The sequence below is a fragment of the Erythrolamprus reginae genome, chromosome 5 (assembly GCF_031021105.1).
Source record: "Erythrolamprus reginae isolate rEryReg1 chromosome 5, rEryReg1.hap1, whole genome shotgun sequence".
In the NCBI taxonomy this organism is placed as follows: Eukaryota; Metazoa; Chordata; class Lepidosauria; order Squamata; family Dipsadidae; genus Erythrolamprus; species Erythrolamprus reginae.
In genome coordinates this window covers 46784507-46810095 of record NC_091954.1, presented here as the reverse complement: position 1 = coordinate 46810095, position 25589 = coordinate 46784507, and the positions used below count along the sequence as shown (strand labels likewise).

The 25589-nt window shown below is 38.0% G+C and overlaps 1 protein-coding gene across 1 annotated transcript in view; it reads right to left on the bottom strand.

Moving 5' to 3' along the window:
• ADAM12 (ADAM metallopeptidase domain 12) overlaps positions 1-25589 on the bottom strand; it is a 350980-nt gene that overhangs the window by 98092 nt on the left and 227299 nt on the right. Inside the window, exon 11 of the mRNA XM_070752490.1 lies at positions 17351-17499. Within this exon, the coding sequence (XP_070608591.1) occupies positions 17351-17499 (149 nt within the window). The remainder of the gene's footprint in view (positions 1-17350; positions 17500-25589) is intronic.

Here is a 25589-nt window from a genome sequence, read left to right as displayed (position 1 = left end):
GAATTAGTTTATATATAAGAATTAGTTTATATATAAGTAATATGGTAAGAATTTTGGTTTTATATATATATTAGTAAAAATGTGAAAAACTTCAATTCAAAATTTAGCAAAATTTTCAATATTCAATATATATCTAATTATGTATTCTTTTTTTTGTATTTGAATTTATACTTTCAAGATAAGCGGGGAAAATGTATCCCCATTTTGTGTTCAATGTTTGTATGTTTGTTTGTCTATTTTATGAAAATCAATTTAAAAAAAAAAGAGAGAAGCATTAAATATGCATCCACTCTGACAAAAATCTCTTCTGTGTGTGTTCTGTCTGGGTTCCCCCAGACCTCAACACCAACTGGAAAAAACAGCCAGACACTCTGGTAAAAGCCAAAAGTATTTTATAGCTGGAAAAAATAAACACAGAGGAAAACCTGTTCTTCCCAACAGACAGGCTATAATACTTTACAGCAGAGTCCTGATGTCCAGACAATACAGCAAGCTTCTTGCTGGCACACCCACCCCAAGGTTTCAGTAGTCAAAGGCACAAACCAGGATTCCAAGATGCCAAAGTTCACAGCCAGGTCCCAAGACTCTCAAAGATAAAACTCCACAAGCCAGGAAGGGTGGGTCTGCCTTTTAGCCTTTCCAAAGAGCACCACACCCAAACCCAGCTGTTGCCTCTTTAATGCTGAAAGTACTTAGCCAATTGATCCCTTCTCTGAGTAGCTCTTCTCTGTCGCAGATCAATTATGGCTTGTGCATTTTCCTCTAAGGAATCCAGGCTGCTTGCTGGGGAGAGCTCCCTCTGGGGGGACTCTGGCTGTCCTCCCTCTTCTTCAGCCTGGGATTCCTCCTCCTCGTCTGCCTGCACCTCCTGTTCCTCAGCCTCTCCCTCTGAGCTGGAAACCGACAGAAGATCAGCCGTTCCCTGAGGGGCCTCAGACGGAACCACAACAGTGTGTGTATGTGTGTGTGTGTGTGTGTGTGTGTGATAGAGAGAGAGAGAGAGAGAGAGAGAGAGAGAGAGAGAAAGAGAAAGAGAAAGAGAAAGAGAAAGAGAAAGAGAGAAAACCAGTCACACCCATATCATGGTGAAATGCAGCCGGTACGCCCTGGTTCAGCCATACTGATAGTGGTGGCCACTGGTGGTTCAGAGAACCAGTGGCAGCAGTAGCGTGAGACGTCTCCCACTCTGCCGGACATCACCATTTCCTTGTTTTTTATACTCTCTGCATCGCAAAGCCTTCTTCTGCGCGTGCAGAGATGGTGAAAAAGCAGGCCTTCCAGTAGGGAAGGTAAGTAGATTTCACCGTGGACCCAGATGCAACATATTACTTCATTATCCAGAAGAAAATGCAGCCATTGCCGATAAGGAGTTGGAGACAATCCCAGAATTCATGCTTTGCAGATTGTTATAAACACCTATGACAAATCTTTTGGTTTACACATGTATAAACTGTAGATCCAGCTCGTCATCTTTTGTTCTCAGAGGAATATATGATCTGACAAAATTCACGGTGCTGCACTAAAGTTTCAGACAAGAGCCTTTTCACTGCCAGAATTATTTATATGAATTTTAAGTTATGCTTGATATGTCCTTGATATAAATGGAACACAAAGCATATGCTTTGCCATTAAAGTACTCAGAGGAAACGAGTAAGAATTAAAATTGAGGGGGATGTACTCTCTTTCTCTGTCCCTCATTTCCTACTGCAGGTCATATATCTAAGGTAAGTGAGTGATACCATCTTTATGACAGAAGTCATATTTTGCAATTATTCATATGAATATCTACCTACATTTCAATAAGGACTGTCTCTTTGTTGTTTCTATAATGTATGAATAGGCAGTCAAGCATCTGATTGTAAAATACGGAATTTAGTACATATCAAGTTGAGCTTGTGAAATAAAATGAGGATTGAATAACAACTCTGTATTTACTCTCCTGGTGCGCCATTTGTTAATTCAAGTGAGGTGTGTCATTAATAACTTGGCATGTGACATAAAACATTTTCCAGGAGCTGTGTTAGGAAGGTGCAACTACACAGAGGCTGAAGACTGTTTTAACAGTTGTACAGTTAACCAATCCTATATCCGAAAAAAGGATGGCTTTACTGTATTCTATATGTTTTTTTCAAATATAACTGGGATCCTGAGGTTTAATTTGAGAAATAGTCAAATAAGCAGCTTTACAAGGAAAATGCAAGGTTCCAATCAGACAGCACCAAGAAGACCAATAGCTGGATAATTTTTTTTTTTTTAAAAAGTATTTCCAAAGAGTAACAACTCCTTTGCAGAGGCACAGCATAATTCTACAGTCACAAAACTGCCAAGTAAAACATTATAATGTTCCTTTTCCTTTGACAAATATACAGTAAGATTTTTTTTAAAAAATAGGACTTTCTGGTCAATGTCATTCCTTATTCCAAAGGTGAAGCAATGCTAACTCAATTTATCAAGCTTGACACTCACTTCTAACTATGTTCCAGAGTTATCTGCTGTGCAAACTTTGTGGAAGCTGTACTCAACTTCTGTTCCTATTGAAAACTAAGCAGTCAAGGAGAATACTTAAAATGAGTTTACATTTGCCTCTGGTTCATCTATTATTCTATTTCCTTTTACATTGCTACCTCATTAATAACAATTAACTTGACAGTAAAGGGTCTGGATTTCACAATTTACTGTGTAGACTTGATGTCAACCCAGTGATTTAAGAAAACAGGAGAAAACCAGAGAGAAGAAGGTCACCATGGTTTCACATTTAAGAGAGAAAAAAGAGCAAAAGTTGTACCATGCTTTGTAGGTTTTGTTAACGTTCAAGAAAATTGTAGATAAGAAACCAAACTAAATTAGTTTGTACCTATATGGTTGCACTAAACATGACATCTATTCCTAACAATAAATGAATGTGATAAATCACCAACATTACTATTAGAAACACACTGCTTGCAATCCATTTCCAAGTTGCCTCCTCTGCTCTTGTGATTAAATGGATGCTGCTGGACAAATATTCAGAAAGTCTTCAAGATAGGTCTAGCCTTCAGAGCATGATGAAGAATTGTCATTAGTGTGAAAATCATGTTAGGATTTAACTAATATTTAAATAATTATTCACAAAGCTAGCATCGTTTCCCTGATGACAAAGCATTTTTGTAGTGCAAAACAGGGGAATTACACGATCAGCGGACTTACTGCTGGCCGAAAGTTGTGCCCGGAGCCGGGGAACGTAGCTTCTGCATGGATGCAGCAGGTTGTGGCGACAGTCTCACTGTCAACATGAGACTGGCGGCTTCTGGTCACATGCCAATGCACGCAGCCTCCTGGGAGGCATGGGCAGTCCCGCGCACGCCCTATAAAAGCGAACACCTCTATCTTACAGTGTGTCTAAATGGGGTCACCTCCGGGGACTGAATAGGATATTTTTGTGGTTTCACCCATGGGTAGCAGCCATTTTTTTGTCTATTCTACACTGACGTTAAGGATGGGCTGGTTAGGGGGTGCGGCGCTATTTTAGAACAAAATTTGATCTATTTGGCTTCCCCTCTGGTTACTAGGGTTGGCAGGTTAGGGGTGGAAATGGGCAGTGGTAGCAACTGCACGTTCTCCTTTTGGGTATCTTTTCAAAGATGATGGGCCACCTCTCACCAGGAACTATAGGTCATCACGACCTGTGGGATTGGAGAGGGGATGCCCATGAGACTCACATAATCTAAATTTCCCAAGGGGGATTGGATCGTGAGCTCCTCCCACACGCTTTAAGGGAATGGCTCAGATCCAGGTGAAGGTGGCTACCTTCACCTGGTTCAGCAAGGAATTATGCCCTATAGTTGCCAAGGAAAGTTTCTTACTTAATTTCCGCCCCATTAGTTTGATTGGCCTCTGCAGGTCCTTTTGTTTATTTGTTTACAACAGTTAAAGTTTACATTAATTTAAAGTTACGTTAATTTAAATAAAGTGACCCAAGTTAAATTCCAGCTCTTTTATCCACGTTGTTATTCCGCATCCAGCACAAACCAAAACTGAAATCCTATAAGATAGAACCTGTTAAAGAAAAGTGATCAGAGTTACCCCTGAGTTATCAGTGGCTTGCGTTTAGGAATATGGGATTGCAGTAGATATTTCATGTTTTGGTGAGATCTTTTTGCTTCCGCGCATGCTGAAACACGGGTGCACCTACAGTTCCGTGCGCGATTTTGCTTCCTCCACAGGTGCAGCAGCAAAATTGCGCTGGCCCCACAAGAACTTACGAGCCATGGCAGCATGCGCAATTTAGCATTCAGGCTCATAGCCCACCACTGCTTGTCAGCTGGGGTGGGCTACTGCTTGGATGGGGGTGGGGACACAGTGGGATAGCGAAAATGGAGCTCCACCCTAGAGCACCCAATTTGCACTGAAAGATGTTGAAATACAATGCAGGGCAGCCTGCATAATCCATGCCCACAATTATTTATTTATTTTATTGATTTATTTTGTCCAATACACAATGAGGATTTTAGTGGGTATATATATATATATATATATATATATATATATATATATATATATATATATATATATATATATATGTTTTCGTAGATTTTCACGGGTACAGGTATGACGGTCTTGGTATATTCGGGTTTCTTCCCGTGTAGGATTTGGAAATTTCTGGCGACGTTTCGATGAGGTCTCACTCATCATCTTCAGGCTGGTGTTTCTGTCCTTTTTCTCAGTCTTCGCCTGAGAAAAAGGACAGAAACACCAGCCTGAAGATGATGAGTGAGACCTCATCGAAACGTCGCCAGAAATTTCCAAATCCTACACGGGAAGAAACCCGAATATACCAAGACCGTCATATATATATATATATACACATACATACATATATACATACATACATACACACACACACACACACACACACACACACATAGTAAAATACATGATGAAGGTTATAGAGGAGATACTCATAGTAAAATATATCTCAGAAAGAATAGAAAAGAAGATATAGTAATAGAACATATCAATGAAAGAATAGAAGAGATATAGGAATAGAAGAAAGGTATAGGAGATATAGGAGAGCAATAGGACAGGGGACGGAAAGCACTCTAGTGCACTTGTACTCGCCCCTTACTGACCTCTTAGGAATCTGGATAGGTCAACCATAGATAATCTAAGGGTAAATTGTTGGGGGTTTGGGGATGACACTATGGAGTCCAGTAATGAGTTCCACGCTTCAACAACTCGGTTACTGAAGTCCTATTTTTTACAGTCAGGTTTGGAGTGGTTAATATTAAGTTTAAATCTGTTGTGTGCTCTTGTGTTCTTGTGGTTGAAGCTGAAGTAGTTGCCGACAGGCAGGACATTGCAGCATATGATATGGTAGTAGAAATTTTGGTAGCCCTTTACGGTTTGTCAGGTAATTGCTAGATTGAAGGATCTAGCTGACTTAGAATAGGCTGTGCATGATTGACATGTCATATGAATCACACATGTGTCATATGGCCAAAATATGCTTCAGTTGATTTTATCCATAGTCCTTAGCAAGGAAAAGAGAATACCTTTACCATCACAAACACATACATGTGACGTATTTATGCATTGGCTATTAATCTTTTTCATATTACATTTAAAAAAACCTAGAGAATTAAGTAATACTTATAGCATCTACCTTACATGAAGAATAAGCATACAATATGGCTTAATCCATCATCTTAAAATAACTTTCATTAAAGAAAGCAGCTGCTTTAAATTTAGATCTATTTATAAAAGGAAAAAGAAGACAAATGACATCCCATTAATCAAGCGAAGGTCTGGTTTTCACAAAGAGTAAACATCTTTCTCAGCAGTCACATTATATAGTTGGATGCTCACATTGCTGTGCTTATTTTTCTGTTTGTTTATTAGATTTGTATAGCTACCCATGTGGAGTTTTCAGTGCTCTGTGAGCTTGTTTGTTGCTTGCAAATGTTTCATTAGCCAGCTAAGTAAGGTCAGACTTGCATTGATGACTCTGGATGGTGTTGAAGGATTAAACATACAGATACCCATGACATATACAGTAGTACCTCTAGATACGAGCTGCTCCATATGTGAGTATTCCAAGTTACAAGTCGCGATGCGAGTGAAATTTCTGTTCGACACCCAAGCTCAAATTCGGGACACGAGCTGAGCTTCCACTAGGTGGCGCAAGAATCTCCTTGCTTCCAGTTATCTCGGCACGAAAAACAAAGTCTAAAGGCATTCGTTCGAGATGCGAGTTGATCGACTTACGAGCTCGGGTCTGGAACGAATTAAACTCATATGTCGAGGTACCACTGTAACCCGAAGAGTCCCAAGATATACAATAACCCCTCTCACAGAAAAAAAAAGAAACATGAATAACAGCAGAATGTATCTAGCCATTGACTAGAACTTATCTATCCTGATCTAAATACCTAAGCAAAGAGTCTATTCTTCAGATCCTACAAAGGGCTATCAAGATTAGAGGCATATGAATCAACAAATGCTCCTTCCCAGCAGTGGGCTACAAGCCGGAACGCTAAATTGTGCTCACTGCCGCGGCTCGTAAGTTCTTGCAGGTCCAGCATGATTTTGCTGCTGCACCTGTGGAGGTAGCAAAATTGCACCCGTGTTTTGGCCAGGTTTTACCTGCAGCTCCGTGCCTGATTTTGCTACCTCCACAGGTGCAGCAGCAAAATTGCGCTGGTCCTGCAAGAACTTATGAGCCATGGCGGTGAGCTCAATTTAGCATTCTGGCTCGTAGCCCACCCTTCCTCCTTCCCTTTTTAACCTGCACCCCCACACATACACACACACAGACACACACACACACACACACGGAGTGTTTATACATAGCAAGTTAGCCTAACTAGGAAAATGCTTAGTTAAGCATCTTATTTTGAAATGCCGAGAGGTTTTTTTGGGAGGTGTGTTTGTGTTTCTTTCATATATTATAAATAATTATTTTGTTTCAACATGAATTCTGTTATAAGTATTCCACTCCAAGCATTAAAAATAAAAGTCTAATATCATTAACTGTTCATTGTAGGCATAGGTCAGATGTGTCAAACTTCATTTCATTGAGGGCCAGACCAGGATCATGTTTGACCTCAGGGGGCCAGGTGGGAGTGGCCAGATCAAATTTGCTTGTGTTGGGGGCACCTGTGGTGGCTTGAGTGCTCTGTCAGAAACAAATGGAACCTGGGAGGGCTGCATGCAGGCCTCCTGAGCTCCGTTTTCACTGGCAGAGAAACCGTGGGTCAGTCCTTCGCTGTTTCCAGGGTGGCCCCACAGGCCAGATCCAAACGCCCTGTGCTTAGATCCAGCCAAGGGGCCTTGAATTTGACACCCCTGCATTAGGTGAGAAAGCATTCACATGTTGGAAAATAAAATAAGGAAGCATGGAAAATCTGGACATTATTTAAAGTTATAATTATGACTTTTTTCTATTGGGGAAAAATTAAAGATATTTTTAATGGTGTTAAATGCTTAATAGTAAATAAACAATGATTGTCCCTCAGCTGCACCCTGTTGATTTCAAGAATTTAAATGAGATGCTGACATAAGACTATTCTGACATTTTATGTTTGCTTCTTACCATTGAAAAAGAGGAGGCATTAAACTGTGATTTTTTTAAAAAAAAATTCATGCTACATTGCTGGCAAAACAACAAATCTGTCACAACTAATTTATTGGGCAGGGCTGTGTTTTTTGTGTATATGTATTTAAATTCCAACTGGACTGGAAACATAGATGCTGCAGAATTTAATTAAGAATGCTTTACCTTGCCAAGATAATTTCATTTTCTAAAAATCATTAAATAGATAAAGTCAGAGGTTTCTGCTGATTCTGCAGATAAACATCTCTAAACATCAGCAGGCTTGAGAAATGCAAAGCATTTCTAATTTAAGAAAAATCAGTTAATCTGGGGGTTAACCATTCTTGCCTGTGACTAATAATTGTTCTTCTTACTGAAGATGTTCAGGCATATTAATCAATTCTCACAATTTTAATTCCACATCCATTATAGCAAACTACCAGATATACATACAATGGACGGAAATAAAGAGGGTTATTCTTTGCTTGAGGAGCAGATGGTACAAGTAGAAATACAAGCTACTCCTGCTTTGCCTCATTGTGTCCAGGTTTCCAGACAATTTTCTTCCACCTGATTTGTTTCCCATGATATCATTCAAGGCAAAATTCAAGCACAGCGTAGGAGCCCAACTCAAGAGAAACTTTAAGTAAAACACTGATATACATGGACTGGCTGTTTCCAAAGCTTCTAGATATTATTCCTCCATTTCTGCTGGAGCTCTGAATCAGATTGAGAGGAAGCCCAAATTCCAAAGGGGATGGAGTAATTTGGAATAGATTTTCATTTGTAGCCAGTTGAGTGGAAAGATCTCATTTGTTCCACTTCAAATTGAGCTCTCTGCAGAGCCCTGATCTGGATCTATTACTTAAAATCATGGCTACATTATTTTACAAATTATGACTCCATTGCCTGCATTTTTTTTTTGCCCAAGTGGTAGAAAATGGGTTTTGTTGTTTGTGTAAGATGCTATAGTGGAGAGCAGAAGGAAGGAGAATATGATCTGCCCTTAAGTAATAATAATCTTTGCAATGACCCTTCCCCCATTCAGTAATGTGGAAAGTTGATCAATCTTGGAAAATATTATTTTGCTGCTTTGTGACGATGTTTTATGATTTGTCCCACAGAGTTGACCCTCTCCGGGTTCCGTCGACTAAGCAATGTCGTTTGGCGGGACCCAGGAGAAGAGCCTTCTCTGTGGCGGCCCCGACCCTCTGGAACCAGCTCCCCCCAGATATCAGAGTTGCCCCCACCCTCCTTGCCTTTTGCAAGCTCCTTAAAACCCACCTCTGTCATCAGGCATGGGGGAATTGAAATTTCCCTTCCCCCTAGGCTTATAGAATTTATACATGGTATGCTTGTATGTATGAGTGGTTCTTTAAATTGGGGTTTTTTAGATTATTTTTAATATTAGATTTGTTACATTGTCTATTTATATTGTTGTTAGCCGCCCTGAGTCTTCGGAGAGGGGCGGCATACAAATCTAATAAATAAATAAATAAATAAATAAATAAATAAATAAATAAATAAATAAATAAATAAATAAATAAATAAATAAATAAATAAATAAATAAATAAATAAATAAATAAATAAATAAATAAATAAATAAATAAATAAATAAATAAATAAATAAATAAATAAATAAATAAATAAATAAATAAATAAATAAATAAATAAATAAATAAATAAATAAATTTGGCTTAACTAGCTGCTGACTTAATGGCTGTCTTCTTTCATTATATTAATCTTTTAGATTTCTTCCTACTTTCAGAGTACCACATTTGGTAGAGGCACCACTGATCTTTACACCACTCCTTTCTTGCATAAATCCTTCCAAGTCTTGAAATCTATCAGATGTACAGATGTGCTGATAAACAGAAACATAATTTCTGCTCATAATTTCATGGCAATGTGCCTCAAAATAAGAAAGATGTGGCCACTTTATTACAGTGGTATCTTGATACTCAACTGCTTTGAAACACATCAAATTTGGGCCTTAGTGCATTTTGATGTGAATTGTGTCTCATTACACTATTCCTTATGGGAAAATTTTGTTTGGTACTCATCATTTTTAGTTGTTATTGTATCATATGGAACCAATTAACAATTAGTACTGAGGTATCACTGTAGTTAGAAGAACAAACTTTAAGGAAATATAGCTGAAAAATCTTGAAACTGATTTCTAGGAATGTCAGTACACTTCATCTGTTCATATTAATCTAAACATCCTCTTTTACCCAATTCTAATGAAAAATAAGACAAATTAAAGTCATTCCGATATTTCAGAACATAGGAGAACATTTCTGAAGTTCTGGAGCTAGTCCTCAGAGTAGACTGGATTGTCTGCTTCTAATATACAAAATACAAATAGAAATGAATCTTTCTCTTTTTTAACTTATAAAAGGCTTAGCCTGATTTTCACTAAAATAACTCCTGTTCTAGGAGAATAAAATAAATAAATAAACTGGATATTACTATTTATTAAAAATATATAAGACCACAGAGAGAAAATGTCACACAGGGCTGACTGTCTAAGCAAGGAAAGACATTGTATTTCAAGAATCAAAGTTTAGGAAATATGCTCCCTATTGCAATTAAAACAGAACGCCCACATTAAACTCAATCACCCACAAAGATAGACTTGAATATGGTCTCTGAAAAAAAGGGCAAAAGCTTGTTTCTGATCTCATTATGTGTAGAAGTGAGTGTGCATATGTATTGGAAATCATCGTTCAGAGAGGCCCAAAGACTCTCCAGAGAGTTAAAGCTTTCAATGTACATCAATTGGCAGTGTTTAGATAGGTTACTTGCCAAAGCAAATACATTGCTTTAAACTTCCACTGTGTTATTGTTCCCAAGCTACCCATATGAAATGAATGAAATGAGAGATGAAAGAGTAGTTTTAAGCAAGCAGGATACAAATGATGTATGGTGTATTGCTAATATCATTGTCTTTCAATAGCATCATATGGGTATTTTCCTTTCATCTCTGAATTTTCATTGAAGATGGCTTCAAAGAAACTGAATTCTTAATATACCAACTATTTAAATAATATATTAAAAATCAAGTTCAGGATAATGTCTACTTGTTACTGTTGCAGTTGCTGGTCAAAAATTTATTTTAAATACCCATTCCCTTTTAATACACATGGCAGACATTCCCACATGCCCATCAGTGGTGAAATCCAGATATTTTTTACTACGGGTTCTATGGGCCTGGCTTGCTGGGTGTGTTGTGGTTTGGTGGACATGGTAGGGGAAGGATACTGCAAAATCTCCATTCCCCCCCCCCCAATTTTGGAGCCAGAAGGCGGTATTTGCCTACTCAAATTTTCCACTACTGGTTCTCTGAACTACTCAAAATTTTTGCTACCAGTTCTCCAGAAACTGTCAGAACTTGGGGGATTTCACCCTGGTGTCCACATGTTCTTTCTCTATATTATATGTTGGGACCAGGAATCACAGTAATAAATGCTGTATTCAAGATATTGAGATGATGCTCAGTATCTTGAGTACAGTTAAATTGTGATTTTTGAATGACAACACTTGTTTAAATAATACCTTTTCAATGGTATCATTTTTAAATCTATAGGTAATCCTCGACTTATGACCATAATTGAGCCCAAAAGTTCTGTTGCTAAGTGAGATATTTGTTCTGTTGCTAAGCGAGTTTTATCCCACTTTACAATCTTTCTTGTCACAGTTAGGTAAATCATTGCAGTTCTTAAGTTAGTAGCACTCTTAATAATACAGTTATTTTTCCTGTATACTCAAGATGTGCTCTTTATTCTTATTACTGTTTACCTGATGTTTATGTTATGATCTCATATTTTATTTAAAAAATTGCAGTGCTGTAAGATGTGTTTTACCAAAAAGAACTTTAAGGAATACCAAAATCCCTATTGAAATCCAAAGAATGGTAAAATGCATCTAGCATTTGAATTGCAACCAGAGGCTTGCAATTCAGTTCAGCAGGCTTGAACTGCTACTGAATTGGAAATGATGACAAAGACATTAGTATTATAATGAATCTGCACTGGGAGCAAAGTCTTTAAAGCTTGAAGGAGCCTTTTCAAAGAAGTATTAAATCCAGAAAGAAGTGTGCCATGATCCTGTCCTTTCCCCCCTCCTTTTCAATATCTACACTGAAAAATATTGGATGAACCAAGCACCGAACCAGGAATATGAGGATGTGAAAATAAATAAGATACGGAGATGATATCGTGTTGCTGTTAGAAAAAGAAAAGAACTAGGTGCTTCTAATTGAGAATACATCAAATGAAAATTGTTATGTACTGACTGTGTACATGGTTTCACCCAGGTCCAGTGATTGAGTGGGAGTATTTATTTATTTGTTTGTTTGTTTGTTTGTTTGTTTGATTGATTGATTTGTATGCCGCCCCTCTCCGCAGACTCGGGGTGGCTAACAACAATAAAACAACATGAAACAAATCTAACATTAAAAATGACTAAAAACCCTTATTAAAACCAAACATACATACAAACATACCATGCATAAATTGTATAGGCCTGAGAGGGGGAAGGAATATCTCAAACGCTATTGGTTGAAATATCTGACAGCTCCCTATAAAAGGGCTAGCTGTCATATTGGAATTTGCTCGTTGTACAGAGAAGTTGCCTAGTAAAGAATTGTTCCTTGAGTCTGTCTCCTGTCATTATTCCCACAACTCCACAAAAACTTTGAGCCATATATATATATATATTTTAAAGGAGGAAAAAATCTCCAAAATTTAAATCAATGGTCTATAATGCCATTTTTATACAAGTAAAGAACTGTACATACTTTGGACACTTGTTCACAGAAGATAGAAAGAGAGCTGGTAAAATAAAGAAGAACATAGAAATTGCCAGGAATATCCTTAGAAAGGAGAACTTTTCTATGCATGAAGAATAATCTGACCTCAAGAAAAAATGATTTAAAATTAAAAGTAAGAATGACTAATTAGAACATCTGGTGAATTCTTCTTTCTAACTGTGAGACATGAACTATATTCAAGGGGGCTTTGAAAAGAGGCATTTAGGATGAATAAAAAGACCAAATTCTCAAGTCCAGGGGATGGCATGGGAATAAAGAAGCCTCAAAAAGGCCATTAAAGAAAGAAAATTGAGACATTGTTATGTCATATACTTAGACACCAGTCTATAAAAAGATTGCTGGAAGAAATAAGGGAAAGAACAAAACAATGGACTAAATAGGATATTTGGAATGGTAATATACATACACAAACTGAACTGATATAAATTATGAAGACTGTATAGGTATGGCAGAAAGGCACACTCAAGGTTTTGCTTATGTCTCCAAGTGCCCTAAAGTATCTTTCTGTAATCAAAATCTGAAGTGCTGCCCAGCCCTAATAAGAAAAATGTCAGTTTTTTTGACAACTGTCTAAAACCAAAACTAATTATTCTCCTAGCAAAGTTTTATTTGCTAGGAGAATACAGTTCTTATAAAGGCTAACTTACAGGATTCCAAAAACGCTTATCTGATCTTATTTGTACTCAAATTCATATTGACCAAGGCTTAAGTGTTGGGAGTTGCAGAACAATGCTGTCACCAATCACAACATATTTGTGTCTCAAGAAGCAAATTTAACTTGTTGATGTCTTTTATCTAAACACCCTAGTACAGTGAGGGTGAACCTTTTTTTCCTTGGGTGGCGAGAAAGCATGGGCGTGCACTATTGTGCATGTGTGAGTGCCCACACCCATAATTCAATGCCTGGGGAGGGCAAAAACAGCTTCCCCTGCACCCTGGAGGACCTACTGGTGGGCCCAGTAGGCTTGTGTTTCACCTTCCCCAAGCTCCAAAGGCTTTCCTGGAGCTGGGGGAGGGTAAAAATGCCCTTCCCCACCCACAGGAGGCTCTCTGGAAACCAAAAATGCTCTCCCAGAGTGTGAGCCAAAAATCATCTGGCCAGCACCCACATGCATGTTGGAGCTGAGCTAGGGCAACAGCTCATGTGCCAGCATATATGGCTTCACATGGCACCTGTGACATACGTGCCATAGGTTCACCATCACCGCTCTTGTAGAATGCTACTTGTTATTTCAGCTCATCTTTATTTATTTTTTCTGGACAGGGTGAGATGACATAATTACCGTATTTTTTGCTCTATAAGACGCACCTGCTGATAAGACGCACCTAGATTTTAGAGGTTCGGGGGGTGCTGGGAAGCCCCCCAGGCCGGCTGCGATCTTTTAAAACAGCCGTGCCGCTTCTCAGCTGACTCCTGAAGCGCGGAAGTTCGCCTTTGGCTTTTGGCTTCAGGAGTCAGCTGGGAAGCGGCGCGGCTGTTTTAAAAGATCGCAGCCGGCCTGGGGGGGCTTTCCAGCACCCCCCCGAACCCCCCAACTCAGAACCGCGTTCAGACGATTCCCCCCCGTCCCCATCCCCGCGCCTACCGCGCACCGCTCGCCTTCCCGGGCAGCCCGACACGCCGGATCGCTCGCTCCCTCACGCGTCCCGCCCGCCGCCAAGCCCCGCCCGCCGCCATCTTCGCTCCATAAGACAGGGCTGATTTTTCATCCTACTTTGGGAGGAAAAAAAACTGCGTCTTATGGAGCAAAAAATACGGTACTGGACAAAGCAAGGAGTGTTAGTTTCTCAACACTCATTCTGCCCCTGGGTACACTTCTCAATCCCCCAAACTATCTAGTCAAATGCAGCAGAAGTCTAGTAACCATCTTAGTTGTGTTCATGAGGCTATTTACTGAATCTCATGTAAACCTGCAATCTACAGCAGAAGTCCACAACCCCCAGGCTGCAGCCCAGTGCCAAGCTGTGGCTGGTTTAGAAGTGGGCTGCATGAGTGGCTGGCTAGTACACCCATGCATGCAGCTCAACTCATGTGAATGATGGGCCGCGGCATGTGTTCAATTCCCCTCTCCCCACCTGCCCAGCCAGGCCACCAAGCTCTAAAGGTTGGGTACTACTGATCTACATCCATTTATTTTCTGTTTGCTGTCTGTTCTTACAATAATTTTACCAGCTGGATCAAAATTGTTGAGCTAAAGCAATTTAATCATGTTCTACTGGGAGGCATGGTTTCTCCTAAGCCTGTAAACTAATTAGTGCTGGGCAAAGGTTACAAATGGCCTGTTTTCAAATTCATTATTAAAATAAAGTGTCATGACATGCTCCCTCCCACTAGCCACAAATCATTTAATAGAGAACCAAGCAAACAAATCTCAACAGTGTTATGATTATCTACAAAGAAGTTTCTCTGTTAAATAGCTTTTCCTAGTACTTTGCTTAAGCTTTTTGCAAGCACTTATATGATCCTGGGGTGAAAATGTAGCATTCCAGAAATGGTTAAGGTCTTGTGAGAAGAAGGTTCATAGAAAAGATACCCAACTATGCCTGTTACAATCATGCAATTTGGATACATTAATAATGCAAAAATGTATGCAAATGATAGAATATACTGACCTTTTATCAGTATTTGTATGTCAATATATTATTGCTAGCATAAAATGCCAACCAATATTTTGCTATGGGGTAATAGTAACCTGTAGCTTTGTATGAATAGAAAGAAGACCAAAAGACAGAAGGGTTTCTTCAGGAATATTTCATGTGAAGAGTGAAAACTGAAGAAATCTCAATAAGACATATGAAATAAAGTTCTCATGACAAAAGATGTATAATAAAGTCCATGGGAATTGGATGAGGCAACAACATCCAGAATGAGAGAAATACCAAGAGTAGTGGTGGGCTTGCTGGAAAGTGTAAAGATACAGTATATGGGAAATGTAATCTTTGTAGTCATTACATCAATAAGATACATGAACAATAGTGTTCCTCCTCAAGTCTTCTGGAACTCCAGCTTAGTCTAGGCATTTAGACTTTCAGTTTGATAGGTGATTGAGAACTAAGCATCTTTAGCTTCCTGAAGATAATATGAGGTACAAGAGGGATGAAAAAAGGATATTTATTTCAAAACGGCAGTGAGAAAAGAAAGGAGATTATAATGAACTTGACATCTGGATGTGATTGGTAAACCAGGCTATCATTAGCAAGCACTTGTATTACCATCGCCACCTGATTTTGTTTAAACAATAGGCAGCAGAGCAGAAAATAAATTCCATGTATATTCATAAATAAAACCACATTGGCAGCAGTATCTTTCACTAAAGGGCAATGTTCACATTTATGTGCATGCACACATTTAAAAATAATGAAAAGGAAGATCAGAACCATCTTCTCCAAAGCAAAATAAAAAATGTAACCTACTCTCTTAAATTGAACCCACCATGATTTAAACAAATTGAACTAATTAAAACATGTTTTTTTTTACTCTCAGGGAAATTTATTTTGATTTGGCAGACCCCCAGCTTCAAACAATAAATGTACGCAATAGAAAAAAATGAAACAAACAAATATAAGTCACAAATTCCGGGGAAGAAACAAACACTGCATTCAGGACGAGGACAAAACTATTTGAACCAGCAATAGACTATTACTGGGCTGTGACTGGGGTAGAATTGGAACAGTTCTGATGATCTAAATGGTGTGTTCCTAGTAATGTACTCCAAGATAGTATTTGAATTTTTAACAGCTGTATCACACTGCAGGTTCATTTTTAATTGGTAGTCTATAAGAACTCCCAGATCCTTTTCCTATGTACTGTTGCTAAGCCAATTCTCATCACCATATACTTGTGGCTTTTATTTTTCCTACTTAGATGCAGAACTTCCAATTTCACATCAATAAATCCACCCTATTCATTTCAGCCCACTGCTCAAGCCACTTTAGAACTTTTTAAATCCACTCCATCTCAAGTATTATCCATTCCTTCCCAGTTGTAAATTTGGAATGCATCCGTTCACTCCCTCTCCAAATCCTGTTGCTCAACAGCACTGGGCAAAGAGCAGAGCCCTGGGACATTTCACTCAGTACATCTCTCAAGCTGAAATTACTTAGAAGACTTTGAGTGCAGTTATTCTACAATCTTCCATACCCTTCCTTACAACTTTAGTAAGTAAGGAGAACACAATAAGCGATCATGACTTTGCGGAGGAGCAGGTACACTATACTCCCTACATTCCTTGACCGACCAAGCTGTCATTGACCTACCATACAATGCTACCTTTGTACTTACTGCTCATTAATTGGTTCTGGGAGGTGTGATGAGTACCAAAATATACAGTGGTACCTCGGTTTTCGAACGCTTCTCAGTTCGAACAAATCGGTATTCGAACAGGAAATTCAAGAAACTTTTGCCCTGAAATCCGAACAAATATTTGGAACTCGAAAACTCAAGAGAGCTGAAGACAGAAGCCGGCAAGCTACAGAGAGAGAGAGAGAGAGAGAGCCAGGGACAGTAGCGGGCGAGCGAGAGAGAGAGCTGAAGATAGAAGCCGGCAAGCTACACACAGAGAGAGAGAGAGAGAGAGAGAGAGAGAGAGAGAGAGAGAGAGAGAGAGAGAGAGAGACGGGGACAGAAGCAGGCACGATAGAGGGAGAGACAACTGAGGAGGGGAATTTATTTTAAATTGTTTCAGTTCTCAACCAAATTGGTTCTCAACCACACTTCCAGAACGAATTGTGGTCAAGAACCGATGTACCACTGTATTTCTTTTCTTCAAGAATTGAAAATTTAGAATATTTTTATTCTAACAAATTATGTATGATCTCTGCACTAATGTCCAGTTCTTATAAACAGGATGTGTTCTTCTTACAAAGTTTTCAGAGGTATACCTCTCATCTAAAAGGAAATCTACAGTAGCAGACAAATATTTTTTCAAATACAATTTGTACTTACCCAGTTGAAGGGTTCATAATGCAGCCCCCTTTGTCTGCAATTGTTTTGCAGTGACAACCTCTTTCCAGTGTATCATGGTTCATACCAAAATTGTGGCCGAGTTCATGAGCCAGAGTTACTGCTGCCCCCAATGGATTGTCTGCATGATCCTAAAAAGAAAGCACACAAATCTCATTTTAATTTAAAAAAAAACAAAAACAATCCTGGAACACTCTAATTTATTAAAAAATTATTATAGGCTCAGAAAGTGGCATTACCCAATACCTATTACTACTATACTCAGTCACTTGCTGTTTTCCAAATTCATATTTGCCTTATCTAATTAGGAGTTATACATGCAAACAGCCTTGTAATACTGTTGGAAAGGCAATCATTTGAGGCAGTAATAGAAAGCTATTTTTATATCACCAGTTATCAATGCAATTTCATAAATGTTGTCTACAGAAAAAAATGTAATAAAATTATTGAAGAAAATGTTGTTTATAGAAAAATATATTCTAAAAAGCATGAATTACATTAGCAGTATGTAATATTATTTGAAGTAATTTGCAGTATGAAGGGGATTTTTTTCATAGTTGCATTTCAAATGGTACAACATCCAGTTTTTTATGGGCATAAATGCAATCTATCTCAGACTTGAAAGATACTTCATACCGGTCTGTTATATCTATGTACATAACATAGCTTACTCCATGTAAACTAATGTAAAGCAATCAGAAATAGCTACTGTGTGCAAGAGAATACACCAAGGTCAAATTCTTATAGAGCAGTGGTGAAATCAATTTCCTAAACTACTGGTTCTGTGGGCGTGACTTGGTGGGCATTGTGTGGCTTGGTGGGCATGGCTTGGCAGGGGAAGCATACTACAAAATCTCCATTCCTACCCCACTCCAGGGGAAAGATATTACAAAATCCCCATTCCCTTCTGACTTCCACCCCATTTTGGAGCCAGCAGAGGTGGAATTTGCCAATTCTCTGAACTACTCAAAATTTCCACTACCTGTTCTCCAGAACCTGTTAGAACTTTCTGGATTTCACTCCTGTTCTAGAGAGAAGGTGAAAGTCCCAGGTGCTGAGAAGTGAAATGAGATGAAACATTTATCTTCTTGATAGCTGCCTATTCAATAGCTTCAGAGAAAGCACTCCAAAATTACTTTTGTATTTCCATAGGAACAGTGAGAATTCTGGTTAATTTTTGAAGCCTTCAAATTTCTATGGAAGCCCAACTACATCATTGCAACAAAGGACTGCAGTGGTGATCTCAGATCTGGCTCTTATGAAAGGGACCCTGTGATGTAGATGTATCTTTCTATTCATGGTCTGGTTCACCCATGAATGTATAGCACTGATTGAAACAGGAAATGGTGATTTGACTGATGGTCCATTCAAACAGAGACAGAGCTTTCACACCACCTTATTGGAATGTTTTAAGAGATTCACTTTACATAGTGATGTGCCTTTCATGAATGGCAAAGGAAAAAGTAATGTAAATCCACAAGTACTGTATACCAAACCTAAGTTTTCATAAAATATTATAATGTAAGAAATAATGCAAAAGCTTGCCATAAGTACACGTCTTCCAAAATTTTGGTAGAAAGCATATTTTTCCTTTGACTACCAGTAGAGTTATATAAATGAAGTATCAATTTTCTGGGTAAGAATTTTGTAGACAGTAAGAGTAAAGTAGCATTAAGTTCTTCTTTTCTTTTATAATTATATCCCTGTAGGAACTCACTTCAGTGATTGACATCTTGACTCAAACACTTACATGACAACCTTTCCACAATATTCCCTATGACATCCACCTATTTTCTTGCAAAATTGATATCCTTATACCCCTTTCCCACAAAATGGATTAGACATATATCATAAATGAATGCTTGGCTATCATAGAAACATAGAAGACTGATGGCAGAAAAAGACCTCATGATCCATCTAGTCTGCCCTTATACTATTTTTTGTATTTTATCTTAGGATGGATATATGTTTATCCCAGGCATGTTTAAATTCAGTTACTGTGAATTTACCAACCATGTCTGCTGGAAGTTTGTTCCAAGGATCTACTACTCTTTCAGTAAAATAATATTTTCTCATGTTGCTTTTGATCTTTCCCCCAAATAACTTCAGATTGTGTTCCCTTGTTCTTGTGTTCACTTTCCTATTAAAAACACTTCCCTCCTGAACCTTATTTAACCATTTGACTTATTTAAATGTTTCGATCATGCCCCCCCTTTTCCTTCTGTCCTCCAGACTATACAGATTGAGTTCATTAAGTCTTTCCTGTTACGTTTTATGCTTAAGACCTTCCACCATTCTTGTAGCCTGTCTTTGGACCCGTTCAATTTTGTCAATATCTTTTTGTAGGTCTCCAGAACTGAACACAGTATTCCAAATGTGGTCTCACCAGCGCTCTATATAGCGGGATCACAATCTCCCTCTTCCTTCCTGTTATACCTCTAGCTATGCAGTCAAGCATCCTACTTACTTTTTCTACCACCCGACCATACTGCTCACCCATTTTGAGACTGTCAGAAATCACTACCCTTAAATCCTTCTCTTCTGAAGTTTTTGCTAACATAGAACTGCCAATACAATGCTCAGATTGAGGATTCCTTTTCCCCAAGTAATAATTACTATCAGTCAGTAATTATTACACATATCTTTTTCTAAATGCCTATTTTCAAACTGTACTCTTCCAAAAGAAGTCCTCTTCATAACATCTCAAGCACTCTTTTAAGCACTGAGAATAGATGTTCAGAACTGTCTCAAATCTAAACAAAAGACATTTCAAATATATTAGTGGCTTAAATTTCATAATTTTCTGGTAATATAATGAATCAACTGCCATATGAAAGAAATAAATCAATTCAGAAAAAACTATTATTTTTTTAAAAAAATCATTGAATGAATACCATTATTTGTGTATTTCACCCAAAACTTTATAATAGTAATTTTAATACATTCAGTTGTGCCAATTTGGTCTTGAAGTTTTTTAGAGAATGAAGTTGCCAAATAATATCTTCAGTTGTGAGTTATTATAGATGGGGTCGGGAAGGGGAATTATTTCCCCCACTTCACTGTGTTGCATTGAATAGGAACTGTCATGGATCTTCAGGGCTGTTATCCATGAAATCAGTCAGCAGCCCTATAATAGCAATAGCATAGGAATGGCATTTAGACTTACATACCACTTCGCAGTGCTTTACAGCCCTCTCTAAGCGGTTTACAGAGTCCTCATTTTACCAATCTTGGAAAGATGGAAGGTTGAGTCATCCTGGTAAGATCTGAATTGCCAAATTGCAGCCAGCCAGCAATGAGCAGAAATAGCCTGCAGTAGTGCATTCCAAAGAGGTATAGAAAAACTGCGATAAAGAGGGAAAGTAGAGATTCCAGCATCACCGAGGCTACTACCATGTTTCCCTGAAAATAAGACCCTGTCTTATATTTTTTGGAACCTTGAAATTAGTGCTTGGCCTTATTGCCGTGCACTCAAAAGCCCAATTGGGCTTATTATCAGGGGATGTCTTATTTGGGGGGAAAACAGGGTAGTTTATGCTAAGTTAGTAAATTCTAATTTCTATTTTAAATATAACTACTTTCTTTGCTCTACAGACAGCTGTAAAACAAGTGAAACCAATTTATGTTTTAAAGCACTCAAATACTTGTATGTTGTAAACCACATTATGTATCATTTATTATCCTCCACAGCCAGTAGGGAAAAGAAAAACATGGCAGAGAAACCACTGGATCCTGAACTCTGTTCGACTCATCAGGCTGAAAAAGAAATGAATATACAGTACCAGCTTCAGGCTAGTAAATGTTTTATTTATACTCAATATATCCCATGAGTGCCAGGAGCTGAAGATTGTGGCAACGGCATCACGAGAAAGACTTTTTCACATGTAACTTAGATATGGCTCCAGAGTCCCTTAATATCTGGAGGGCTGAATTATAATCTAAATCATAAATTTCTTTATGCGAGGAATGGAAAATTATAAAATACTTGGGAATAATCACATTCTGGGAAGAATGGGTCAAATTCTCCCAAGATAGAAACATTGCACACCCCTAACATGGACAGATCTATGTAATTGTTTCATTAAATATGATATATTTAATGAACAATTGTTAATATTATTATTCCTTATATTAAGAAATTCAGTGAAAAGAAATGTTATAAAGTGTTTCAACTTTAACTAAAAAGAGTAAAATAGTGTTGTAAAGTATCTCTACTTCAACTAGAAAAAAAAAGATTGAAGAGATATTGTTATGTAGTTTTTCCATTTGTTTTTGATATGCACAAAAAAATAGTAAACTTTATTTTAAAGAAGTAATCTAAGCCCCAAACCATACTTCTGGATTTTTCTTTAATGCAAGAATGCTCATACTTTTAAATAATCACTGAAATAAATAAAAGTGAAGATAGTATCACATCTGGAGAAAAGCAATAAATGATATAGCTTGAAGACAACATCATTATCATCAATTAAGAAATGAGAACTATTTGATGTCTTCTGAATACAGGTTTAATCATTATCTAGACCAAATTGTTCAAGGCAGGAAGTACTACATAATGCAGCAAAATTATTACATAAAGACATTCTAAACAAACAATTGAAAACTTCCATGTTGATGAGAAAATTACAGGAAGCCGGAAAAATGCTCATGTTTTCTGGTCTGTTTTTTCCTCCTTCCTTCTCTTTTTCAATTGTTTTCCCTTGTCAAATGATTTTACAAGATGCTTCATTGTCATCAACCTGAAATCATCCATGATTTCAAACACTGAGTCTAAAATTAGGATGGTTTCAATGGAGCATGATCCTTAAAAGTTTACAATCAAATCGGGTTTTGAGAATCAAGCTGAACAATTGGGCAGTAGAGCCATTTACACTATCTGTTTTTGCAATCAGTCGCCTTAGAACTGGATTGTTATCACGGTTATCTGCATAGGAAGCCAAAACATTAACAAGCCAATCAAATTCCTGCTCCCCCCCTTTTTAACATTTGCTGCATTTATATAGGGGCGGATGATTACCCTCTTGTTCCAGAGCACCCCTGATTGTTATTTTGTTTTGCCTTAAGTCTCAAAGAACAGTAGGGAGGCAAAGACAAAAATATCAGCTCAGAGAAAAAAAAACCACTTGAAACTATTGGAAGGAATATTACAGGATTCAAGGCAAAATGCTACAGCATACGTACCAAGGTTTAGAAGATTGGTTGGATTATATTCCTTGAAGGACACTATCTTTTATATGAGTGTATTTAAGTTTATCTCTAGTGTTGCATTCTCTTAAAGCTCTCCTTTCAGCCAATTTCAAGTTATGCTGCTGTCCTTCCTTCCTATTTTGCAACACTACCTGCTTTTCATTTCACTAGTGAACATAACCCATTGTAGGCAATATACTGTATTTTACTTGATGACAGCCAATAAAAAAATGAGGTAGGGAGTTCACTTCACAAAACACTTTATGAATGGATTCTCCTTACATCATTATTGTATGTACATTGATCCAACAGCACAGTTGCCATACTGTTATGACATTGGGCTCTCACCGCCATGAACAGGTTTTGTGCTAAATAATACTGGCCAGTTCCTCCAAGTTGTTTTAAAGGACAAAATCTACTGGCCTGGCACCAAGTACTTTGATTTAATTAGTTGGGGAACTGCAGCCAATGTATTCCATCATTCTTCCTTCCTAAGTTTATTAATACTATCAAGCTAACAGCAAATGCAAATACGTGAAGCTATTGGCAAGGGAGTTTTTAACGGTTATGTCTCCATCCTGGACCGGTTTTCTAAGGCCACCTGATGGCCCTCGATTCCCCAAGGATGACCACACTTTGTCAAACTTAGCCCTGTGCAGCAAACTTAGCCGCCATGCAGGCTGTTGAGCTCTTAATTCACTAGACCTTACCTCTACAATAGCTTCCAGATTTGCACCAGCCATCCAGCTGGTGGGTGAAAAATAACAGTCATTGTGCAGCTGTGGGGATAGCTTATTGTGTTCCCCTTTTCTTTTGTTCTTTTGTTTTTATTGTATTGCCCTACCATTTAGGGCCATACATTTTGTTCCAATTTGATCTGTGGTGTTTGGTTTTATTGGTGCACATATGCATATCCTGACAATATCAAAATTGGAAAGGATAGTATTGTGCAAACATCCCAGGCACTTTGATTTCTGCAAATCCAGCAAAGAAATTTTTTAAAAAACACAAATATTTTCCTTTTAAAAAGCAACTAATAAGAGGAGAGCAAACAAGGAAGACAAATTAAATTATTTCCCAACAGATAACAATGTTTCTGGAATGGGAATCAGTGCTCAGAATTGTAGAAGCAATGTAAATTACACCTCCTATCATCTTTCCAGGAGAAATGATCACCATAAACTATATTGTCTACTTCTTCTCTACTTTGCCTTGATGGATACAATTAAATGCCCCCTAATCATCTCTTGGAGACTCTTCTCTGCCCTTTGTAGTGAACAAGATAAATTATTTCTGAAGAAAGATGTAGTTGTAATGTAATGATGTAATAAATTGTCATGCTTATTTCTGCATAATAGCAGTAAAACAAGTTAAAAAACTACAGGTAGTCCTTGATTTATAACCACAATGGAGTCTGGAATTTTGATCATAAGTTATTTCAGAGACATCACCGGACTTGATTTTATAACTGTTTTTATGATGATTGCAAAGTGAGTTTAGTGGTATCATAAAATGAATAACGTGGTTATTAGGCAAACCATGTGGTCACGTAATGAACCCATTCTTCCAAATGAGTCTTTCTTTCTGGCAAAAAAACAACAATTTTGAAAACAAGCAAAAAGTATTGCAAATCAATCCTGGGATTATATGTCTCTGCAATTAGCTGTAAATGCAATCTGTCTGACAAATGCCCAAAATGCAAACATGTAGGTGTGGGCAATGTTACTATTGTAACACCAAGAACAGTTCATTAAACAATTGGTTACAAGTCAAGGACTACCAGTACTTCAAAATATTTCAAAGAACATCCAGAAAGTTTTAGATTACTGAAGCCCTCAGCAAACTGGCACATTGGATAAACACATATTAACTGGCTCCCAAGTTAGACTGAAACACACACACACACAAAATAAAAGTAACTACAAAACAAAATACATTGGTACCTCTACTTATGAATTTAATTCGTTCATAAGGTTCTTAAGTAGAAAAATGTGTAAGAAGAAGCAATTTTTCCCATAGTAATCAATGTAAAAGCAAATAATTTGTGTGATTGGGGAAACCACAGGGAGGGTGGAGGCCCTGTTTCCTCCCAAGAGATTCCTAGAGGCGCCCCACAGAGGCTTCTTCCCACCTTTTCCGGCCCTGTTTCCTCCCAGGAGATTCCTAGAGAGGCCCCATGGAGGCTTCTCCCTGCCTTTTCCAGTTACAGTTTCGGAGGCTTGGGTTTGTAAGTAGAAAATGGTTCTTGAGAAGAGGCGAAAAATCTTGAAAACCTGGTTCTTTTATAGAAAAGTTCGTAAGTAGAGGCATTCTTAGATAGAGGTACCACTGTAGTTGGGCTCAATCTAACCAGATCACATTACTGATTCTCTCAATATAGTTAACAGAGGTCACTGGTACTCTTGGAAAGGCATTTGTTCCTTATGGAGTCCACTCCTTTGCTGCTAATATCATCAGACTGATTTGAATGCAATCCAATGGTTGCCAAGCATGACAGGGAAAGGAATCTTGCTATGACAGAAAGAGGAATCTCCTCATATTAACTGTCCTGCGCTCCAAATTGTATAAAGTGAAAACCTTTTAGTAAAAATAGTAGTTTATTGACTGATTGTTTTTGCAACCTTATCAGTAACTATTTTATTATTATTCAAGCCTGGTTGTTTCACAATGAGAATGTAAACCTGTTGGTTATTTCAAATGAGACAGCTGTTGCAAATGACATTGATATTAACTACATGGGTATAGTGCCAATTGATAATGTCCCCAGTGCTCCTGTATTATCTGTGACCTTGACAACCAAGTTTAAGCAGCTACTCTGTCTAATGAAAATTCTTTAGATGACACCTCAGAAGCCAGGCTGATTAACTCTTTTGGCACACCACCAAGGCATGGACGATCAGAAATCCTATATCGCTTGGAGGGATTTAAAGAACATTAATGTCAATTACTGGTGCAGCTAAATTATTAGCTGCTGCTCTGCCTTCAGAAACGAGGCCTAACAATAACCATGAATGAAGGCAAATACAGTGATACC